We start from the raw sequence: 24196 nt of genomic DNA, 5'->3' as shown, positions 1-24196 counted from the left end.
AGCCGATCCTTGCGTTGGTTTTGGAGCTTGGTTCAGTTGATTCAGATTTTCTTCAATTCTGTTTTCTTCTGATGGGATTTTATGTCTGCCGAGCACATAATATATATATGAGAAATGCATGCTCATTTAAAAAAATACAGAGATATGTCTGACTTTTTCTAACTAGTGAACAGAACACACTAATTTTTTCAGGTAGCTTAAATACTTGAATTGAAAAGATGCACCCCAAAGATGACCACTTATCTTTTTGTTTTGTTTCGTTTTTTGAGACAGGGTTTCTCTGGGTCACCATAGCTGTCCTGGACTTGCTTTGTAGACCAGGCTGGCCTTGAACTCACAACAATCCCCCTGCCTCTGCCTCCCAAGTGCTGGGATTAAAGGCGTGCACCACCATGCCAAGCATACTAAGGTTTTACATACTAACGTCTTGTGTTAAGTATCCTGGTTTGCTTACAGCAGTTTTTTGTTTTTTTAAGAGTGTGGGACTTTCTGTTGTTAAAATTAGGAAAACAAAGAGTTAAAAGTCTTTAACTTCCTGAAGCATGGATGTAGGGCAATGGTTTGTAACATGTAGGCTGAGACCCCTTTGGGGAGTCAAACAACCCTTTCACAGGGGTCATCTAAGACCATCAAAACCACAGATTTTACATTAAGTTTCATAACAGTAGCAAAATTACAGAAGACCCATTAAAGGGTCACAGCATTGGGAAGGTTGAGAACCGCTGAGGTAGGAACTTTGCCCTCTGAAGGTTTTTAAAAACACTACCCTTGTTTTTAAGTGTTTATTTTAGCAGAACTCCTTAGTGTTCTTCTCTATTTCTATTTATTTTTATTTTATGTGCATTAGTGCTCTGCCTGCATAGTATGTCTGTGTGACAATGTTGGGTCCTCTGGAACTGGAGTTAGAGACAGTTGTGAGCTGCGTGTGGATTCTGGGAATTGAATCCAGGTCTTCTGGAAGAGCAGCCAGTGCTCTTAACTGCTGAGACATCTCTTTAGACCTATTTTAGCAGAAGTCTTACAAACAAAATGCATTTAATGTCTGACTTAAATAGAAAACTGGAAGCTGGAGAGATAGTCTAGCAGTTAGGAGCACTGGCTGCTCTTTCCTGGGATCCGGGTTCAGTTAAATAACCATCTGAAGTTCCAGGAGATCTGACCCATGTTCTGGTCTCTGTGGACATCAGACATGCACATGGTATACAAACATGTAAACAAAACACTCGTGCACATAAAATAAAGATAAATAAATATTTTTTAAAAATAGAACATTACGGGTAGCTTCCTTTCTGGTTCTATTTCCTCACACCTCAGCAGAGGTGGCTGCTTACTGACTGCATGCTTATTTTGCCCTGTTTTAAAACTGTATGTAACACACAGTGCATCTGCCTACTAGATGTAAAGCCCTGGGTCCAGACCCCAGTGTTGGAGGAAAGAAAAAAAAAAAGACAAGGAAAAGAAAAAGACAGGGGGCTAGAGAGAGGGCTCAGTGGTTAAGAGCACTGAGTGCTCTTCCAAAGGACCCGGGTTCAATCCCCAGCACCCACATGGCGGTTCACAACTGTCCGTAACTCCAAAATCTGACACCTTCACACAGATATACACGCAGGCAAGACACCAATGTACATCAAAGAAAAAGAAAAAGACAGATGAGAATATAGGTTCTTTTAAAAATTACCTTTAAACTTAGGTTTATTCATTTTATTTCATGTGTGTGAGTGTTTTGCTTGCGTGTATGTATATGTGCCACCCATGTGCATGAACAGATAAGGGTACCAGATCCTTTGGAACTGGAATTATAGATGGCTGTGGATCACCATACGGATGTTGGGAATCACACCTGGGTCCTCTGAGAGAGCAAGAAGTGTTCTTAACTGCTGGACCATCTCTCCAGCCCTCAGGCTATGGAGTCTTAAAAGTTTATTTTATTCTCTTCCTCTTAATTTTTTTTGCAGTCAAGAATGGAGAAGATGAAGAGTGGAACAAATTTAGACTGGGCCACAGCAGAAACCCTTGCCTTGGGCTCCTTGCTTGCTCAGGGTAAGACACTTCTGATTAGCTTCACAGCTGGTGGAAAGTGCTCTGAGCTCCACTTGTTGTATGTGTCTTCTGAGTCTCAGTGGCCACTTGTCACTTTCATTGTTATCTGACAACAGCCCTTGTTTATAAGGCATGCTGAGCACTTTCATTAGAGTATAGACAAGGGTGCAGGCATAACAGACACACAGGGCTCACTCCTGGATAAACTGGAAAGATGCATTTCCTTAAAAGTTGTAGGTCTAGAAGTGACTCTCCATCCTTACAAATTTTATATTGACTATAGACCTTTGAATAGAGAACACACACACACACACACACACACACACACACACACACACACACACGTGAAGATTTATTGCTTTTTTTTTTTCCTCTCGAGATAGGGTTTCTTTTGTAGTGCTGGCAGACCTGGACTCGCTTTGTAGACCAGGCTGGCTTTAATCTCAGAGATCCACCTGCCTTTGCCTCCTGAGTGCTGGGATCAAAGGCCTGCACCACCATGCTCTGCTTGATTTATTGCTTTTAATGGTGTCTATTTGTGTGTCTATGTGGATATGTGCACATACTAATGCCCAAGGAGGTCAGAAACTTCAGATTACTCTGTAGCAGTTGCAAACAGTTTCAAATGGTGCTCAAAACTGAACTTGGAAGAGCAGCACGTGCTCTCAGGAAAGTATACACATATATATTTACTAAGTATACAGTGCTCTGCCTTCACGCCAGAAGAGGGCACCAGATCTCACTACAAATGGTTGTCAGCCACCATGCGGTTGCTGGGAGTTGAACTCAGGACCTTTGGAAGAGCAGGCAGTGCTCTTAACCTCTGAGCCCAGAAAGATATATTTTAATAAGGAGGATCTGTTATCCTAGGAAATATTCTCCAAATGAGCCAGTGTATATCAGATAGCTGTGTGTGGCAGGGCATATCTATGGTCAAGCTCCACAGCACTGAGAGATTTTGTCTCAAAATAAAAAGGACTCCAGGGATAGCACGCCTTCTTGTTGTGTGTTGGTTATTCATAGCAATCTTTTCTCTTCCCTTGCTTGCTTGCTTCAGGTTTCAATGTTCGTCTAAGTGGCCAAGATGTTGGCCGTGGAACTTTCAGTCAAAGGCATGCAATGGTGGTTTGCCAGAACACTGATGATGCCTACATTCCTCTGAACCATATGGACCCTAATCAGAAGGGGTTTCTAGAGGTGAGATGTTTCTGTAGAAACTCTGTTTATTGGTGTGCCAGCTATTACAGTGGTAAGATTTTGATTTTTCATTTATTTATTTATATGTTTCTTGAGATGGATGCTTACGTAGCCCAGGCTCAGGCTACCCTCAAATTCCCCAGAAGACCTTGCAATCCTCTCTGTCCTTCTAATTCTACCCATCATGCGCTGGGGATTATAGGCACGTACCACCACACCCTACAGTTAGAGGGTTCTTAAAGCAGCTAAATCAATATGCCAGAAATGTTATGTTCAATACTGTTTTAAATAAAGGAGGCAACGGGGCGGGGGGGGTCTGTAAATGTGGAATGGTAGAAACAAGTGACAGGCTTGTTGGAGCTGAGACTACTCAAGCTCTTACTCTGTAATCATGCGGTATCATGTAGATGTGAGTTCTGTCAAGTTAAAAGCCAACACTGCAGTCTGTAAGCTGGTGGGATTCATCAAAATGAGTCAAAGGTGTGCGTGTAGTAAGCCGGCATTTCTAGCCTGTTAAACAAAACAGAGTACAATAGAAACACTGCCTCCGATTTATCTTGCTCCCTAACATTCAACAGCCGAGATGGGGTGACTGGGGAAGGGGGCGGGGGATGTGGTAGAACAGGGTGCTCCTGAGTGTGCCTGAGGCATTTTCCTCATATACTGGTCTGGAGCCTGAGATGATTACAAAAATGTAGGCTTCCTGCTGTTCTGGACCTGCCCTGTAGCCGAGGCTAGGAGCTACGAGAGCTGCCTAATGCTGGGACTGAAGGCGCGCTCCACCACACCCAACTTTAATTTCCCCATTTCCCACGAAAATGTGGAAATGCTTTTCAGACAGTTGGATTCTCAAACTGGAGTCTGTTTTCCTTGTGATCGTGGGGCCCGAATCAGCAGCACACCGTGGGAGGCCCTTTCTGAAGGTTTAGTGACATTAAGGAGGTGAAAAGTGTTCATCCTGGTTTTGTTTTTATACCTGCAAATAAAATGTAGCCATTCTCACCTAAAATTTTTAAAAGTTCAGGATTTTTTTTTTAAGATCTTAAGAATAGGGTCGCTGAGTGTGAAGGCACATGCCTTTAATCCCAGCACTCAGGAGATAGAGGCTGGCAGATCCGATGAGTTCAAGGCCAGCCTGATTTACAAAGCAAGTCCAGGAATCTCGAGAAACAAAAAACAAACCAACCAAATAGCTACACACACACACACACACACACACACACACACACACACACACCCCACCCAAAACCAACCAACCAAACAAAAACAAAAATCAAACAAACAAACAAAAAAACCCAGAGTCTTTTTGCTTTTATCTCTTCAGCAATTACTATAGTGAATAGCGCATGCTACTTATGAAAACAAATCCTTCCTTTAAGGCAAATTTAATCGTTTCTCACCTTCTTTCCTATTCCTGTTTTTGGCTTGAGCACATAATGTGTGTGTCTGGTTCAGTCAGTAAGGTGCTGCCTATGCTCCTGTGAGTTCACTCCCCAGCAGTCCCGGCACCAGGGAGGCAACAACGGGAGGATCCAGGGCCTTCCTCATCAGCCAGTCTAGTGAGTCTGAGCGCGTCGGGTTCAGTGAGATATCCTATCTCAAAAATTAAGGTGGAAAATGGTGGAAGACGATGTGAGACTTCAAGGTCCTCTCCTCACAGGAGCTTGGTGAAGACTCAAAGGAGAAGCAGCCCTTTCTTCACTTTTTCTAAAATCTTTGTACCAAGTCAGATGTATGAACCAGGGTAGCAGTGTCTTGTGGATGTGTGTCCCCTGGCCCCCCACCTCAAATTAGGCGTCTGCTAAACTGTGATTTGATGCTTAGCATCAGTTTTGGTGTGTTTCAGGACCATGGTGCAAGCCACAGCTCCTGTTTATTCAGCAGGTGGTGAGGAGAACACTCCTCCAGGGTAGAGCTGCTGAGCTAGGACACGCCCTCCTTAGGTGCTAAGTGCACTTTGACTTAACCTTTACTTGTTTGTGTATGCATGCTTTGCCTGCATGTATGGCTGGCTCTTCACCATTTGTGTGCCTGGTGCCTGAGGAGGCTGGAAGAGGACATTGGATCCCCTGGAAGTGGAATTACAGGCAATTGTGAACTGCCATGTGGGTTCCCGGAAATGAATCTTGGTCCTCTGGAGGAATAGCCAGTGCTCTTAACCACTGAGCTATCTTTCTGTCCAGTTGGCTTACAATATTCCCAAACCAATAAACTGGACTTAGGAGCATGGCTCCATCACAAGTCAAGAGCAATGTACTTACTTAAAGCATAGCTAGAAGCAAAGGACTTGAAGACAAGTAGATCAGATTAGACTTTCTAGAAGTTTGAAAAGAATCAAAAAAAAAAAAAAAAAGGCTGAGGGAACTCAAGTCAGGAGTGTTTTTTTGATTTAGTTTTAAGCATTTGATGGTCCCTTCAGTGAGGTTAAGGTCAGAAAGGAGTTAGGGAATGGAGCCAAGGAGCTGGGAGGAACAGGAAGAAGGGATGGACTGAGGGGTGTTTGTCAGCAGTGCATGGGAAGCGCGGGAGGGAGGAAGTGAGGGCAGATAGAGATGCATGTGACATGCCTGGGCTAAATCGTGTTCATAACACACACCAACCTGAGACTTGAAGTCTGGATGGCCATGTGAAAGAATAAACTAGGCACAACCCCTCCCACCATGCTAGACAGTCCATCGTCATCCTTATGTTTGTCATTTAGTTCTTATCTGAATAAATAACAAATTTTCCCGGGCGGTGGTGGTGCACGCCTTTCATCCCAGCACTCAGGAGGCAGAGGCAGGCGGATCGCTGTGAGTTCGAGGCCAGCCTGGTCTACAGAGTGAGTCCAGGACAGCCAGGGCTACACAGAGAAACATTGTCTCAGAAAACCAAAAAAAAAAAAAAAAAAAAAAAAAAAAGAAAAAGAAAAAGAAAAATTTATACCTATAATTAGGGATATATAATCCCTGAGTCTCTGAGGCATGAGAGTCCATGATGTTTGTGTTCTAATGTATTTTTTTAAAAAAGATTTTATTTATATTTATGTATATTTATCTATATATACGATGTTTTGCCTGCATGTGTGCCTGCATTCCAGAAGAGGGCACTAGATCTCATTATAGATGGTTGAGATCTACCATGTGGTTGTTGGGAATTGAACTCAGGACCTTTGGAAGAGCAGCCAGTGCTCTTAGCCTCTGGGCCATCTCTCCAGCCCACCAATGTGGTTTCTATTGCAATGAGAAACGCCATGACTTGAGGAGAAAAGGGATTGTTTGACTTACATGTTTCAATTACAGTCCATCTTTGAGGAAAATTGAGACTTGTTACTGGCTTCTTCCCCTGGTTTGCTCACAGTTTAGGCCCACCAGTCTGGGGACAGGACCACACCCAGTGGGCTGGTTCCACCTACTTCAGTTGGCCTTTAAGAAAATGTCTCACTGTTGGCCACAGGCCAGTCCAGTATAGGCAGCTTCTTTCCAGCACATCCTGTGAGCATGTGCTGTATACTTACACATGTTCCAGCCAGAGAACTTGCTTGGGTATTGTTTCTGAAGTGCCATGCCTATTTTCTTTTTTTGAGGTGTCATCTCTCACTGGCTAAGTAGACCAGGCTGGCTGACCACTGAGGCCCAGGGAGCCACCTGTCTCTACCACCCCAGCTTTAGGATTACAAACTCGTGCCCAGTGCTTTTTTTTTTTTAAACCTGAGATTGCGCATCCAAATGTTGGCATAGCAACGCTTTATTGACTGAGCCATCTTCCCAGCACTCTGGGGTTGTGTTTGTTTGTTAAAGGTTTTACTGAAATACAACTTATAAAATTTGACCTTTGCATGTGCACAGCTCTGCACTGAGGCTGTCGCCACTGTCTGATTTCAGAACACTTCATCTCCTCAAAGGAAACCCGGGAGCTATCAGCACTGTCTCCCAACCAGCCCCCTCCAGTTGCTGGCAGCCACCAGTCAGTCAACTGTCTGTCTTAGTGGCTTCGTTCATCTCAGGAAGGTCACACATATGATGATATACATCCTTTTATGACTTTGACTTGACATAGCATGTGTTATGCTGTCGTGTACATCAGGGCTTCATTCCCTCTCGCTGCCAAAAATATTCTATAGACATGTGACTTTCAAAAAGTAGAGAAAAGAAAACTTGGAGCAAGCTGGCTGTAGTGGTTCATGCCTACAGTCCTAGGAGTCTGGAAAGTAAGGCAAGAGTTTGAGGCTGGACTGAGCTAAAGAGTGAAGTGCCAGGCTAGCTTGGGCTACAGAGTGAGAACGTATCTCAAAGAAAATTCTTTTTAAGACATATGCAGAATTATTTATTTATTTATTTATTTATTTATTATTATGTATACAGTGCTCTCTGCCTGCATGTACACCTGCAGGCTAGAAGAGGGTATTAGATCTCATTATAGATGGTTGTGAGCCACCATGTGATTGCTGGGAATTGAACTCAGGACCTTTATTATTTTTTATGTTTTGGTTTTTCGAGACAGGGTTTCTCTGTGTAGCCTTGGCTGTCCTGGACTCGCTTTGTAGACCAGGTTGGCCTCGAACTCACAGCGATCCGCCTGCCTCTGCCTCCCAAGTGCTGGGATTAAAGGCGTGCACCACCACCACCTGGCCTATATATTTTTTTGCTTTTCAAGACAGGGTTTCTCTGTGTAGTCTTGGCTGTCCTGGACTCATTTATAGACCAGGTTGGACTCGAACTCACAGAGATCCGCCTGCCTCTGCCTCCCGAGTGCTGGGACTAGAGGCGTGCGCCACCATGCTCAGCCAGTACTACTTATGCTTGAAGAAAATCTTAAGTGGCTTCTTTTTTCCCCTCTCTTTGACCTAACTTTCCCCACATCTCCTTTTGCAAAGAGAGGATGGTATGTGAGAGCAAAGCTCCCCTCCGCGTCCCTCCTCCTGGTAAGGGGTTTGTATCCGTACAGTGCTTTGCTCTTGTGCCTCCTGCACATCAGCGTCTGTTTTCCTTCCTCATTATTAGGTTAGCAACAGCCCCCTGTCGGAGGAGGCTGTCCTGGGATTTGAATATGGGATGAGCATTGAAAGCCCAAAGCTGCTATCCCTCTGGGAAGCTCAGTTCGGCGATTTCTTCAACGGAGCCCAGGTCATCTTTGACACATTCATCTCAGGAGGTTGGTGTTGGAGAGTGGCTGGGAGGTGGGTGGCTCTGCCCTCAGATCATGAGTGCGTGGAAAGGGGCCCCTGCCTCTGAGAGTCTCTGTGCCCCAGCATCTCCAGAGAGTTTGGGACCAACCCTCTTATCTACAGGCAGGCCACAGCCATCAGGCCGGTTAATAAGCTTCTGGGGAGAGCACCTTAGCTGTCTGTCACCATTTCCTTGCCCCCATCTCTTGAGGAATGCTTCTCGCTGCAGGGACCAGAGATGTACCTGACAGCTCCCAAGCTATGTGGTTCCGCACCTGTGTTTGGAGTGTTGACTAGCATAATTAACCAGCACTCTGGTGACACGGACTTTTACGTGGTGACACCACTTTATTGTGGGTGTTGATGATTCCCTTGAAAACCTGCAATTTTTCAGAAGGAAGAAAAATGCTTGTGGGGCCTAGATTTTGACATGTTCATAAACTATTTTTGTGTGTGTTCATGCATGTGCAGGTATACATGTGTGTGCAGGTGTACATGCAGGTGTGTGTAGGTACATATGGGTGTCAGAGGTAAACTTCAGGTGTTGTTTTTTCAGGAGTTTAGTTGTCCACCTTGACTTTTGGTTTTGTGTAGGCTCAATTTTCTTAACCAATATTTTTTTTTTCATTTTATTTTTATTTTTATTTTTTAACCTATATTTTTTTTATTAATTTATTCTTGTTACATCTCAATGTTTACCCCATCCCTTGTATCCTCCCATTCCTCCCCCCCCCCATTTTCCCATTATTCCCCTCCCCTATGACTGTTCCTGAGGGGGATTACCTCGCCCTGTATATTCTCATAGGGTATCAAGTCTCTTCTTGGCTACCAGCTGTCCTTCCTCTGAGTGCCACCAGGTCTCCCCCTCCAGGGGACATGGTCAAATGTGAGGCACCAGAGTACGTGAGAAAGTCATATCACACTCCACTCAACTGTGGAGAATATTCTGACCATTGGCTAGATCTGGGAAGGGGTTTAAAGTTTACCTCCTGTATTGTCCTTGGCTTAACCAATATATTTTATTAACAACTTAGTGACCGAGCATACGTCACTTATAACCCGACTAACCAAAACAATAGGAAATGAGGATTAGTGGACACAATAACAAAACCTTAAGGATATCAGTTCTGAGGAACGATTCTCCAGGCGTGAGCCGCAGGGTTTCTTCTGCTGGAACCTGGGGTGACCAGAACCCAGAACCTCAGCAGAAGCCGGAACCCCGAAGCCTTCCCTGAGCGGTTCTCTCTAGGAGTGTCTCGAAGTGCAGCGATGAACAGCCAAATTTATCCCAAGTCTCCAAAAAGCCCCGCCTCCAGTTCTGGGCTCATTTATGTATCTCCTCCCAGAGTCTGTTCACAGGATCTTTTCAGCTGGCAGTAATTAAGCTCCTACACAAGGTGGTTGCTCTTCTAGTGAATTAACCTCACCTGTTCTCTCACGAGACCGTTCCGATCCCACACTTGGAATCCTAAAAAACAGGTTTATCTCTCCTTCAGTTTTGTCTTTTGAACCAGGGTTTCTCTGTGTATCCTCAGCTGTCCTGGACTCACTTTGTGGACCAGGCTGGCCTTGAAATCACAGAGATCTGCCTGCCTCCAGAGTGCTGGGATTAAAGGCATGTGCCACCTCGCCTGGCTCCACCTTGGACCTCTCACTAGAACCTGGGGCTCATGGGTTAGGCTAAGCTAGCTAGCCAGCAAACCCCAGGGGTCCACCCGGCTCTGCTTCCCTGGCGCCAGGATTATGAGTGTGCACCAAGTCTGGCTTCCCTGGCACCAGGATTATGAGTGTGCACCAAGTCTGGCTTCCCTGGCACCAGGATTATGAGTGTGTACCAAGTCTGGCTTCCCTGGCACCAGGATTATGAGTGTGCACCAAGTCTGGCTTCCCTGGCACCAGGATTATGAGTGTGCACCAAGTCTGGCTTCCCTGGCGCCAGGATAATGAGTGTGCACCAAGTCTGGCTTCCCTGGCGCCAGGATTATGAGTGTGCACCAAGTCTGGCTTTCTAGGCGAGTGCTGGGGATTGAATGACGTCATCGTACATGCTCAGCAAGCACTTTATTAACCAAGCCGTTCGCTCTGCCCACAGAGACTAGTCTCAGGTGTGCGCTGCTCTCTATCTGAGGACAGCGACCTGTGCTGGCTGTTGTGCTGTGCGCGTGGCAAGAGCTGCGTGTTTACCATGGAGTCAGTCTTCTAGTCACTAACGCGAAAGCATGTGATCTTACAGGTTTTCACCCTCTCCCATTGGGCGTTTGCAGTGCTAGAAGGTGCACGGAAGGCAAGCAGTTTAGAGGCTCAAGGAGCAAACTAGCCTTTTTGTTTCATTGCCCCAAGTCCTGTCAGGCGATTGTGTTCCTGCTTCACAGAGAAATCCTCCTGATGGGTGCTTTCCTTCCCAGGAGAGGCCAAGTGGCTCCTGCAGAGTGGCATCGTCATCCTCCTTCCTCATGGCTATGATGGGGCCGGGCCCGATCACTCGTCTTGTCGGCTAGAGCGGTTCCTGCAGGTATGTGGAATGCCACCGGATCCTGGGAAGGGTCTTTCTATTTCACACACTACCTCCTGTAGATGGCTTCACGTGCACTTCAACTGGAAGGTTCTATGGTTAAGTGAAACCAACTCAAGGCAGTGTGAGTATTCCTTGGGAGCACATGTGCCTCAGCTCCCGTCACATCAGTTCTATGGCAAATAAAATAGTTTCTAGAGTCAAGCATGGTTGTGTGTGTCTGCGATTTGACCTCTCAGGAGGCTGAGGAAGGATGATTTCCTTCAGTTTCAGAGTAGGTGGGGGGGGGGGCGGGGGCGGGAGTGGTGGAATTAGGTGAGGCCTGTGGTAAGTGATGAAGGCCTAAAGGAAATCATCCTTATCACAGGAGTGATGGGGCATACATTTAATTCCAACACTTGGGAGGTAAGAGGCAGGAGGATTAGAGGAGGTCAAAGCCACTCTCAGCTATATAGTAAGTCTGAGGTCAACTGGGCTACTTAAAACCCTGCCTTAAAACCACAAAAACAAACAAACAAACAAACAAAAAACCTTACCCAGCCAAGTGTGGTGGCTCATGCTATTGATGCCAGCACTTGGGAGGCAGAGGCAGGCCTATCGCTGTGAGTTCGAGGCCAGCCTGGTATACAAAGAAAGTCCAGGACAGACAGACCCTGTCTTGGGAAACCAAACCAACCAACCAAACAAACAAACAAAGAAAACCCAAAACCCAAAAACCTTCCCTAGTTTTGTGGCACTGAACCAATGGGGCTATTCTCATTCAAACCAGCATATAGGCTATTGGTGGCCCTGGATTCACTGACCAGTAGTGGTCCAAGGCTTACAGCAAGTAAGCAAAGGCCAGTGCTAACAGCTTTTTTTTTTTTTTTTTTTTTTTTTTCTTCTTCTAGACAGGGTTTCTCTATCTTGGACTGGCTTTGTAGACCAGGCTGGCCTTGAACTCACACCTGCCTCTGCCTCCTTGAGTGCTAGGATTACAGGCCTGTACCACCGCACCCCGCTATAGCTTTTTTTTTTAAAGAGTTATTTACTTTTATGTGTATGGGTGTTTTGCCTGCATATCTGTTTGTGAACTACATGCGTACATTGCCTTCAGAGACCAGAAGAGGACATTATATCCCTTGGAGATATAATTACAGATTGTTGAGAGCCGCCATGTGAGTGCCGAGAATTGAACCTGGGTCCTCTCAACTCTCCTGTCTCTCTCCAGTCCTCTTCCAATTCCTGCGATTTCAGCACACCTGACTTAGTCTGCATTTGATTATTTTTTAATGTTGGAATGTGCACACTATGATTTTAGTTTACCAGGAGAGTGAGATTCTGACAGTGTTCTCTTAATCTGACAGTGCTCAGAATATTTTGGGAGTGGAGGGAAAGATATTTTAATAAAAGCTTAAGCACAAAGAATCCATTGGTTTCTTTTGTTTTATTTTGCGACAGGTTTTTGTGTTGCTTGACTTTGGTGTTTGTTGAGGACAACTATGAACATCTGAACCTTTTGCCTCTGTATCCCATACCCATGTGTGGGTCCTGGCTGCTCAAGAGAAAGTCACCAGAATATAGTTTTAAAAATTCTTCCCCAGATGTCTTTTTCAAACAGTCTTGTCTAGAAGATGCTGTGTTAGAAATTGGTAGATGGAGACGACCCTCTGTCTCCTCCTTGGTTGAATATTTTATAGGTCAGGGGAAATGCCTAGTCATCATTTTGCACAATAGAGGGAGATTATTAGCCGAGAGTACACAGGCTTCCCTTTGGCCAGCGTGCTGTGCTTGGGGCTAAAGCAGATGGTCTCAGCGTGCCTGTGCTCTCCTCTTCCCCTTCATCCAGATGTGTGACAGTGCAGAAGAAGGTGTGGACAGCGACACTGTGAACATGTTTGTGGTACACCCGACTACTCCAGCGCAGTACTTCCACCTGCTTAGAAGACAGATGGTCCGCCACTTCAGAAAACCTCTCATTGTTGCTTCTCCCAAAATGTTACTCAGGTACCCGGTAAGTAGAAAGAGATCGCTCGTGGAGCTTTTTTCTTTTGCCACTTTTTTTTTTTTTTTTTTTTGTATTCTGTTTTCTCCATGTTCTGTATTTAACCTATTTATTTGGTTTTATTTGCTGTGTGTGTGTGTGAACACACGCACACATGTATTTCTGTATGGTGGTGGTGGTGGCGGCGGCGTTTTATTTTTTTCTGGAAAGGCTCTTCTGGTACAAAAAATTTGAAGCAGAAGTCTCAAAGAAGCCAAGTCAAAATGTAAAATGATTATAATGGTCAGCTTTTCTGGGTGCAGAAGCCGAGGCAGGGGGAATCTCTGTGAGTTAAAGGCAAGCCTGGTCTACATAGTGAGACTCTGTCTCAGAAAACAAAAGAGAAATGCCACAGAACAAAACCAAAGGAAGGTGTATTATGATCCCAACAAGGCAAGCGCTTATCCTGTCCGTGTAAAGCACACCAGTGCATCCTGGAGAACTGCGTCAGTGAGTGTGTTTAAGTGTAGTTCCGGGCCAGCGTTCTGGGTGTTGTCATAAGAGCTGCTCTAACTTACAGACAGCTGTGTCTCTTCGCTATTCGTTGATAATGAATTTAGCTGTTTCTCTCCCTTAGGCAGCTGTGTCAGCTCTTCAGGAAATGGCCCCAGGAACAGCATTCAAACCTGTCATTGGTGATTCGTCAGTAGATCCAAAAAAGTAATTTAATATTTCTTTGTTTCCTACTCTGGGTGGAGGTTTTATTCAGTGAACAAAATTTTTCCTTCCATGTGATAGTCTTTTTTTTTTAAATTATTTATTTGTGTGTGTGTGTGTGTGTGTGTGTGTGTGTGTGTGTATACACACATGTAAGGGACTGAATACACTGCCTTACCATCCTGTCGAGTATTATACTGCGGAGCTACAACTGAGCCCTCTCCTATAGCATGCATTAAGGGGAGTGTGTATGAGAGGGCGAACTCTGGGGACAGGTGGCACCGAAGCAGAATTGCTGGGCTCAGCAGGTGACAGAGCCCACCAGCAGAGCTCCCAGCAGCGTCCTCGGCAACCCATTGAACTCTAGTCTCCTCTTTCTCCTGACACAGTTCTCAGGGATGTTCCTCTCTGCACCTACATTGCCTACTTTGTCCCCAACAGTGTTAAAAGCCTCATATTCTGCTGCGGCAAACATTTTTATGCCCTGCTGAAGCAAAGAGAATCCTTGGGGTCCAAGAAGCATGACTTTGCCATCATTCGAATAGAGGAACTCTGCCCTTTCCCACTGGACTCATTACAGCAAGAGATGAGCAAATACAAACACGTTAAAGGTAAAGGCTTGCTCCTGCTTTTCATGAGTCGCAAACCTGCTCACACGATTTCAGGTGGAAAGCAGTGGGGAGATGAAAGGTACTAGGGAGTCAACTCTCACGGCGTCTAACAGTATGTTCTGAATTTACCACTGCGGCCATGTCTGTCTGGGTCCCCCTCAGTCTTCCCACTATCATCTAAATGGAATTTCTTGAATGTGTGGGTCATCAGTGCTTTTCCATCATATGTGGTAATTGCAATGTAATTGTAACGATAAGGATTTTTGGTACCTAGGGTGGAAATTTTGATATCTGCAGGCACCTTATAGAAACAAAGTGATGGGGCTGGCGAGATGGCTCAGAGGTTAAGAAGAGCACTGGCTGCTCCTCCAGAAGTCCTGAGTTCAATTCCCAGCAACCATATGGTGACTCACAACCATGTATAATATGATCTGGTGCCCTCTTCTGGCCTGCAAGTATAATGCAGGCAGAACACTGTGTGTGTGTGTGTGTGTGTGTGTGTGTGTGTGTAAAATAAATGTTAAAAAAAAGAAAGAAAAGAAAAGAAAGAAACTGTTTACAGACCAAAATGTAAATGTAACACTATTAGGGGGAAATCCCTGTGAGCTTGGTTAGATGAAAGTTTTTAGATATGTCATCAAAAATTGGGCTTAATCAACATGAAAAACTTGCATTGTAAAAATTATTGTAGGTGCTGGAGAGAGCACTGGCTGCTCTTCCAGAGGACCCAGCTCAGTCCGCAGCACCCACATGGTGGTTAATGCTGTCTGAAACTCTAGTTTCGAGGGATCTGACACTTTCTTTTGGCCTCCAGGGCACCAGGCACACATGTGGTGAGCAGACAGATATACATGCCGGCAAAACATCCATACACAAAAAATATATTTAAAATACAAAATAAAACACCCCCCAAACAAACAAACAAACAAATTGATAGCATGTGCTCATGAGGATTCAAAGCAGCCTCAGTCAGCTCTGCTGGGATTGCGTGTGACTGCAACCACTCTGGAAGATGGCCTTTCATCACACAACACCCAAGTTACCATGTGATCCAGAGTTCGGACTGCTGGTCTACCCAGAAAATGAAAACACATTCACAGAAAAACTTGCATGCAACTGTTTTTAGCATTATTAATTAATTAATTAATTTACTTTTAAGCAGCTTTATTTGTAATTGTCTCAAATTGGCAACAATCAAATTGTCCTTCACCTAGAGAATGAATAAACACAGTTCCCCTGTAGCAAGACACATGTGTAATATCATACTAGTCAATAAAAAAGGAAGGAGATGCTGCATGCTGTGCAGGGCCTCAGGGATGCTGAAAAGCAAGTAGGCTAGCACTGAGCCCCAGGAATGAACGGTCGCTCTCCACAACAACTTGGACAAATCACAAATGTATTTTGGTAATTTCTGTCAGACTCAAAGGGCTACATGCCATAGGACTGCACTTGAATGGCATTTTGGTAAAGGTGAGACTGTACAAATAGAGATTGGTTGCTAATGTTTGGGACTGAGGAGGATACTGACTACACACAATCAGGGTGATTGTTCTTGTGACCACATAACTAAGACAGAGAGAGAGTGAGAGAGAGAGAACAACCAAGCACCAGGGGGGAGAGAGAGAGAGAGAGAGAGAGAGAGAGAGAGAGAGAGAGAGAGAGAGAGAGAGAGATGGCTCAGGAGTTAAGAGTGCTTTTCAGTACCTACACTACAGTGGTGGCCCACAACTACCTATAACTCTGACTCCGAGGGCTCCAGTGTCTTTTGGCCTCCTTGGACAGCTGCACACATGACATACATTTATACAAACATGCATACTCACACATAATTAATAAAAAACACTTTTAAATGCTAACGTGTTGGAAAAGCATATATTTAACTGAAGTTGGAAATTTATCTGTTTACTATCCATCCATCTGTTCCTCTAAACTTTCTTGATATGTAAGTTTATGTGAGTTATGCAACCATGATGAAAATAGTTCTTTCAGCCCCCACCGTCTCCTCATCCTGATGGTCTGTAGTCAGTCCCAACATTAGCAACAATCAGTTGGTTGATTGAAAGTTGAAGTAAATTGCTTCTTTTTGTAGATGTCATTTGGAGTCAGGAGGAACCTCAGAACATGGGCCCATGGTGTTTTGTTTCTCCAAGGTTTGAAAAACAACTGGCCTGCAAGGTGAGTGTCTATTCTTTTTGTTTTGTTTTTGTTGGTGTTTTGTTTTTTGAGATGGTTTCTCTGTGTAGCCTTGGCTGTCCTGGACTCACTTTGTAGACCAGGCTGGCCTCGAACTCACAGAGATCCGCTTTCCTCTGCCTCCACAAGTGCTGGGATTACAGGCGTGTGCCCTGCTTCTGGCTTAGTGCCTATTCTTATATACATATTTATTCATATTCTCTCACTCTCTGTTGTTTCTCTTGGAGTAACAATATATGGATTTCTGTTACCAGCTTGCTCATTTATTTAAAGATAAAATGAAGTAAAAATTATTTTTAGGTTTGTCATAACGGTGCATACCTATATATACCTATATCAGGAGGTTGAATTCACTTGAGTTTATAAGTTCCTTTGGAGGGAAAGGTTAAGTTTACGGAGCTGTTGGTGTATGCAGGTTACAGGTTGATTTCCCTGATCCAGAATGTTTAGATCCACAAGTGTTTCCGATATGTGAGTTTTTCAGGTTTTGGAGTATTTGCATTGACTTTCAAAGCTGAGGAACCTTAAAAAAAATTCCCAAACTTGGAAATGCTCCAAAACCCAAGCCCCTTTAAGGACTGAAAAGATAATTTTGAAGTTCCAGACTTTGGGGAATTTCGGGTTTTGGCTTAAGGGTTCTCAGCTGTAATACCATGTTGAAATGTGTTTGCATTAGCTGTTGCTTTCCCTACTACGTCCTCCTGATGCCTACCTGGCACAAGTGCTAGGGGAAGATGCCGATGAATACTTTGGGTTTATTTTGCAGCTTGGTACCAGGGACACCCAATAACACTCATTCCAGACAAGTTTACAGTGCGGTTAGCCTACATGCCTATGCAGTGCTGTTAGGCTATATGTCTTATTTGCCTCAGGAAGGGAGAAACAATAAGAATAGTTGTACCTCTAAGTGTATCTTTTTATTCTGTGTGCATTAGAATGCAGTTCTTTCACTTCACAGGCTCAAATCATTTTCACATGTAAATACATGTAAGGAAACTACAGTTAAAGCCAAATGGTAGGTTTTTCCCCCCACCTTATCACACCCAGAATTCAATGGTAGATAATTCCTCCTAATCTGTAATTCAGTATTTCCTCTTAGCTTGACCGAGCTAACAGGGAATAGATGTACCTTAGTAGACCGGAGCAGAACTCTGATGCAACTGTCGTTTGATTTCTTCCTCGCTCCTACGCCAGCTCCGCCTTGTAAGCCGGCCCCCTCTGCCAGCACCTGCGGTGGGAATTGGCACGGTGCACCAGTGGCAGCATGAAGACATCCTCAGCAGGACCTTCACGTCATAGCGTGCTCTGAGGAGCCAGCATCACCTCTTAAGCAAAGTGCCATAGAAGAAAACCCTGCCTCCTCTACTCTGTTTCCTTTCCCCTATCTAGTGTGGAAGTCTGCGCTCCTCTGACGTTCTGCGCTGATTTGGGCAAATGAATCTGGAATAAATGGAGTGCGTAGGGGCATTGATTTTATAAGTACATGAAACAGGTAGTAGGTTTGATGCTTTGCAGGTCAGTAGTGTTTTTATACTTTGGTTACATATGAATGAACTGGAAAAGGAGCTCATTAACCAATTGGATCCAGACTTTACTCTAACTGACCATAAATGAACAGAGAAAGTTCTTCGGCCAGATTGTGGAGCTGTGTATGGGCAGCCCCAACACTGCCTCTTAATTGGTGTAATGCACATACTTTTTCTTAAAATTTTCCCCTTTTCAAGTTCCATGAGAAGTAATGTTTTTTGCTTTAAATGTTATCTCTGAGCCACTCTACAAAATGTTCCATCAGACACCGTTAAAATCATGCCATTCCAGATTCTTCTTCTTTCAGGTTTTATCCATTCTCCTTAAAAGTAAATTCTGTTAAGTCCAAATTTCTGATTGTGTGATCAGAGTCCCGTGTAGTCCAGACTGGCCTCATACTCACTGCGTAGCGGAGCATGACCTTGAACTTGTGATTGTCTTGCCTCTACCTCCTGAGTGCTGGGGTTACAGACTTGTGCAACCATGGCCATTTAGTGCTGCTAGTGAGCATGGAGCCCACAGGGCCAGCAGCACTCTACCTACCGACTGAGCTACAACCCTCACCCCTAATAACGTTTGAATTATGAAGTATTAGCCGCATTATAACGGATTTGTGGGTTTCCTACTGTTAGGTTCCCCTTCCCCCTATTATATTGCTGTGACATTTTCTAACTTTTTAATTCACTCTGGTGTTTGACAGAGGGATTTCAGTGTCTGATTAATCATTTTGTCTCTGATGGTTTCAGGTACAGTTATAATGGCTATATGTGCTGTAAAGTACATTAATTTTTAGCCACCTTCCTAAACCAGGTACTTGGGGTTTCTTAGAGGTCACTAAGTGACTCACTCCATTGTGAGTTAAACCTAGTGTTGGAAGCAAATCCAGATAGCAGCTGTGTGGCCTCTTTTGAGGTGGTTTTGAGAAGCATCTATCATGGACCATTTTTCCTTTATGACAGTTTTCCTAAAAGGTGATAGGGAAATCTAAAGAGCTGGAATGCATCCATTTTCCTCCCAGTTTTACCAGCCATGGCCATGTCTTACATCATTAATGTATAGGTGGTTCTGGCTACGTAATAGGTTAATAATGTACTTTTGGTGGGGGGGGGGTTGATTTTAGATAGGTTCTCACTATGTAGTGCTTGGTGTTCTGGAAATCCCTATGTTGACCAGGCTGGCCTTGAACTCCGATATCTCTCTGCCTCTGCTTTCCGAGTGCTAGGATTAAAGGTGTATACCACCATGCTAGACTATAATTTGCATTTTAAAATAATGCTTTAGTGTACTTATTTAACATTTCTCTATTATTTGTTTCTCTTTTCTTTCTATGTCCCTGCCTCCATCTCTTTTCTGGAGCTGGAGGTCAGTTCCAGACCACCCCCCACCCCCCAGCTTACTGGCTCTACCACTGAGCCAGTCCTTTAACCCTTTACCTTTCTTTTCTTTCTGTATCTTTCCATCCTTCTTCCTGTGTCAAGCCCTATAAATATTGTAATTTAGTACTACTTATACAAATCAATAAACTTCCAAAGGCCTGTTAAATAAGAATAATAATGCATATTTAAGTTGAGAGAAGCATAATGTATCTTTATTCTCATAACTTTGGGTTTCTCTCTCTCTCTCTCTCTTTTTCAAAACAGGGTTTCTCTGTGCAGCCTTGGCAGTCCAGGAGTTACTCTGTAGACTATACTGGCCTCCAACTCACAGAGATCTACCTGTCTCTGTCCTCCAGAGTGCTGAGATTACAAGTGTGCGCCACCATGCCCAGCTATCTCTTGGTTTCTTTTTTTTAGGGGGGTCGGGGTGGGGGTCTGTGTAACAGCTCTGGCTGTCCTGGAACTTGCTCTGTAGTCCAGGATGGCCTCAAACTCATGGAGATCTGCTTGCCTCTGCCTCCCAAGTGCTGGGATTAAAGGTTTACGCCACCACTGCCCAGCCTATCTCTTGGTTTCTTAAGTTAAAAGGGTTGAAAACTCTAATTATAAAATGAGATGGACACTAATAAATTTAAAGATATTCTTGTCTTGTTCTTTCTAAGTTTCTTCCTAACCCTGCATCTCACAAGTTCACTATTTCTTGCTATGGTTTTACCTGTATGAGCCACGAAAGTGTCTTATGTCATTTTACCTTTCTTTATCTCAACTACATTTTGAATTGTGTTGCAGAAAAGGACTATTTGAAGAATTTCAAATCAAATATACACTACTGCATTTTTTCCTCTTAAAAATGTGATGTTGGTTTCTCATATCTGCTGTCCATAACTATACTTGTTTAGTGAAGAATAGAACTTCAATTATATAGTTTGTAAGTTGAAATATTAAAAACCAGGGGAAATTTTCAATTTTGCTTAAAATGACACATTTACTCTTAGCAAAATAAAATTTTCTACCTTGTAAGAACCATTTTGATCAGTTTTCTTTTGTTTTGCATACATTTTTTTATTTGGGAAAATATTCTGAAAGTTACTTCTAGTTTTACTATTTTTTGTTTTGTTATTTTGGTTTTTCAAGACAGGGTTTTCTCAGTGTAGCCCTGGCTGTCCTGGACTTGCTTTGTAGACCAGGCTGGCCTCGAACTCACAATGATCCAGATCTGCCTGCCTCTGCCTCTCAAGTGCTGAGATTAAAGATGTGCGCCACTACACCAGGCTCTAGTTTTACTATTTTTAAAAAGATTTATTCCAGCCTCCTCCTCTGTGTGTGTGTGTGTGTGTGTGTGTGTGTGTGTGTGTGTGTGTGTGTCTGTTTCCCTGGAAAACCGGTGGTTGTAAGCAGCCAGCTGTGGAGCCTGGGAACTACATTTGGATTCTCCAGCCCCATTTCCCCTGCCCCTCCCCCACCCCGGACAGGGTTCTCTTATAGTCTTGGCTGTCCTCAGCTGGCTTTGTAGACCAGACCAGGCTAGCTTTGAGCTCACAGAGATCCCCCTGCCTCTGCCTCCTGGGTGCTGGGATCAAAGGTGTGTGCCCAGCTCCAGCCCCATTTTTAAAAATTCTTGAAATGGCAATATAAACAGTATGTATTTCTTTTACAAAATGGAAAGAAAAGGGGTTGACCAGGAAGGAAGTAGTGCCTTTCAGTCTTGAAGTTTCAAAAGCTTTCTCTATATTTCTTTTGGATATACTGGATGTTTAGTTTTTATTGCAGCTTTTCACAAAGTCCGTATTACACAAAATAAGCATGTTTTGGGGGGAAATTTTGAAAAATCAATGTATATATAACACTATAAATAACCCATAAATGACTTTTATCATGTTTTTTAAAAGTCAATAAAAACACAGCATAAAACATAAATAATTTTCCTAAATTACAAGTTCCATTTAGGAAACATTTTTTTTTTTTTTTTTTTTTTTTTGGAGACAAGGTTTCTCTGTGTAGCCTTGGCTGTCCTGGACTAGCTTTGTAGACCAGGCTGGCCTCAAACTCACAGAGATCCGCCTGCCTCTGCTTCCCGAGTGCTGGGATTAAAGGCGTGCGCCACCACGTCTGGCAGAAACATTTTCTGAACTTATTTTAGTGTTGTTCACTGTCTTCCCTTACTCATATGGAGAGGCAGATATATTGAGTGAACATAAGAAACAACCATTTAGGAGTAGAAAGATACTTCATCAAGAAATATTCTTTTGGGTTTCTTTCCTACATATAGCATTGGTTTTATTTTGCCTTACAAATACTAAGCATTAATGCTGGGCAGTGGTGGTGCACACCTTACTTAATTCCAGCACTTGGGAGGCAGAGGCTGGCAGAGCTCTTGAGTTTAAGGCCAACCTGGTCTACAGAGCAAGTTTGACACATGGGCTACACAAGAGAAACCTTGTCTCAAAAAAACCATCACCACCACCACCACCACCACCACCAAAGAAATAACACAGAAGTGAAAAAATAAAAAGGTTTTGATTCTCTACAAAGTAGCAGTCTATTTCAAAAAAGAAATTTTTATTTTCATTTTTTCTTTTTTTTTTTTTTTTTTTTTTTTTTTTTTTTTGAGACAGGGTTTCTCCCTTTAGCCTTGACTGTCCTGGACTTGCTGTGTAGACCAGGCTGGCCTCGCACTCACAGCGACCTATCTGCCTCTGCCTCCCAAGTGGTGGGATTAAAAGAGTGTGCCACCATGCCAGGCCCTTGTTTTTTTTTTAAGACAGTGCTTCACCATGTAACCCTTCACGCAGTGGAACTGAGTATGTAGAACAGGCTGGTCTGATCTGCCTCTGCTCCTGCTTGCTGGGATTAAAGTGTGTGCCACCATGCCTGACAAGGGAGGGACTTTGTTTTGTTTTATGTGTATGTGTGTTTTGCCTGAATGTATGTATGTATGTATGTATGTATGTATGTATGTATGTATGTATGTGTATCATGCGGATGCCTGGTGACCATGGAGGTCAGAAGAAAGTGTTCGGTCCCCTGGGACTGGAATTATGGAAGGCTATAAGCTACTGCCCTGTAGCTGTGTAGACCAGGCTGGCCTCTAACTCACATCGATCCACCTGCCTCTGCCTCCCAAGTGCTGGGATTAAAGGCATGCACCACCACACCCGGCCCAGGAGGAGCACTTTTTAATGTGCTTGGTTATTGTGGCTTTCTCTGCCTGCTATCTTATAGTGCCCAGGAACAAGGGAAGGTGGCACTGTCCGCTGTGAGCTGGGACCTTTCACATCGATCACAAATGTAGAAAACTGATGATTTTATCTTGCCTTAGAAATACACCGAAGTAAAAGATAAAGGCTTTGGTCACAGGCCAATCTTATAGATGAATTTTCTTACTTGAGGTTCCTTCTCAAATGACTCTAGCCAGTGTTGCAATAAAACCAGCCAGCCGAGAACTGAACCCAAGTCCTAAGCAAGAGCAATACATGCTGTTAACTGCTAAGTCCTCTGTCCAGCCCAAGAGATTTCCTGGGTGGATATGCTAAGTCACTTTGAAGAGTAAAGGTAGAATGCTATGCCTGACAGACATATGTTAGGTAGCGTATTGGCCAGGGAAGTTCTGGGTAGCATTTAGTCAGGAAGTACAGGTAGATTGAAGAGTAGTGGAGGGTTTACTCAAGTTGATCTGTGGAATCAACCTCTTCCTGGGGTACACGAGGTTCTTGTCTCAAGAAAAAGAGGAGGAAGAGCGAGATGGAGAGGGTGCAGATAATGGCTAACAAAGTAGGATGAAATAAGGGTGAGTTCAAAGTATGGGAGGATTACTCAAGGTCTTCCCGCGAGGTGGTGTCTTTTCTCCTCCCAGAACTTGAGCAGACCTTTCTGGCTGCCTCTCCAAACACACTACAATAAATGAGACTCGGTTCCAGTGGCACGAAGCCACTGCGCTAAGCTGCCACGCTGTGAGGAGGCTGGTGTGTGTTGTTCCCAGTCCACTCTGGGAAGCCACATAGAAGTGTCAATGCTCTCACAATAGCACCGCTGGCCAGATTTGAGTGAAACAGAGTCTCTCAGGCTGGCCACAGATACAAACAAGCAGACAAAAAGAACCCCCCCAAACCCTTGCAGGCCCCTAAGGGTGCTCCCCCACGACCCCGTGCTTATCCAGTTTCCTCTTGCATATAGATCTGAACAGAAGAACACATTTTTGGATTTGAATGGTGACTGACTATAGGTTGTCACCTTTGACATAACTTGTTGCAGAGGACTTGATTTCTGGGATCGACTTAAAGTTTGAGTAAGGAAAAGTAATCTGAGAGCCTTCTTTAACTTCCAAGCCGGCTTGAGGTGGCTGCTATTGTCCATATTTTGTCAAGGAAGCTCAGCTAGGTCGATTGCCCAAAGGCATTCATGCAGACCACAATATAGGACTGGCTGAGTTCTGCCACTGTAGCTTTGTTTTTGTAGTTTTGACTACATACTGTCCAGGAAGGCACACATTGAGAGACAGGAGGAGCCACCAGAAGTGTCGAAGAACTAACTTCAGAGAACTCCTCAGTCTCAGGAGGCATAAAACCTTGATGTCTGTATTTTGAAGATGGGTAGGAGCATGGTGGTAAACTGCACAGCTCGTCACCACTATTTACAAATCTCTAAGAAGTTACAGTTAAGATGGGACAGAAAGAAAAGGCTGCTTCTGGAAGCTTAGCCCCAGACCTCAGGGGACCAGCAGGACTCCAGGACTGGTAAACCTAATCCAGGAAACCAACTTGGAAAAGGAAAAACCCCTGGGTCTCGGAGGCCTCTGGGAGGCCTGGAATTGGGGAGAGCAACCACCAAGACACGCCCACTATGGCGGCACAGCCCCGCCTCCTGGCGTCCAGCCCCACCCCTGCGCCCACCGCCGCTGTCTCTCCCCCTCCCCAC

General features: G+C 44.2%; 1 protein-coding gene across 1 annotated transcript in view; it reads left to right on the top strand.

Annotated features, from left to right (window-relative positions):
* Positions 1 to 17759, top strand: part of Dhtkd1 (dehydrogenase E1 and transketolase domain containing 1) — a 38387-nt gene extending 20628 nt beyond the window's left edge. The window contains exons 9-17 of the mRNA XM_051151355.1: positions 1956 to 2040; positions 3098 to 3237; positions 8220 to 8370; positions 10789 to 10895; positions 12724 to 12888; positions 13496 to 13578; positions 14017 to 14186; positions 16276 to 16361; positions 17574 to 17759. Coding sequence (XP_051007312.1) covers positions 1956 to 2040; positions 3098 to 3237; positions 8220 to 8370; positions 10789 to 10895; positions 12724 to 12888; positions 13496 to 13578; positions 14017 to 14186; positions 16276 to 16361; positions 17574 to 17678 — 1092 coding nt within the window. The 3' untranslated portion in view covers positions 17679 to 17759. The remainder of the gene's footprint in view (positions 1 to 1955; positions 2041 to 3097; positions 3238 to 8219; positions 8371 to 10788; positions 10896 to 12723; positions 12889 to 13495; positions 13579 to 14016; positions 14187 to 16275; positions 16362 to 17573) is intronic.
* Positions 17760 to 24196: the final 6437 nt, after the last annotated feature.

This window comes from Acomys russatus, chromosome 9 (assembly GCF_903995435.1).
Source record: "Acomys russatus chromosome 9, mAcoRus1.1, whole genome shotgun sequence".
In the NCBI taxonomy this organism is placed as follows: domain Eukaryota; kingdom Metazoa; phylum Chordata; class Mammalia; order Rodentia; family Muridae; genus Acomys; species Acomys russatus.
The sequence above is the reverse complement of the archived record's forward strand: the minus strand, read 5'-3'. Positions and strand labels throughout refer to the sequence as shown.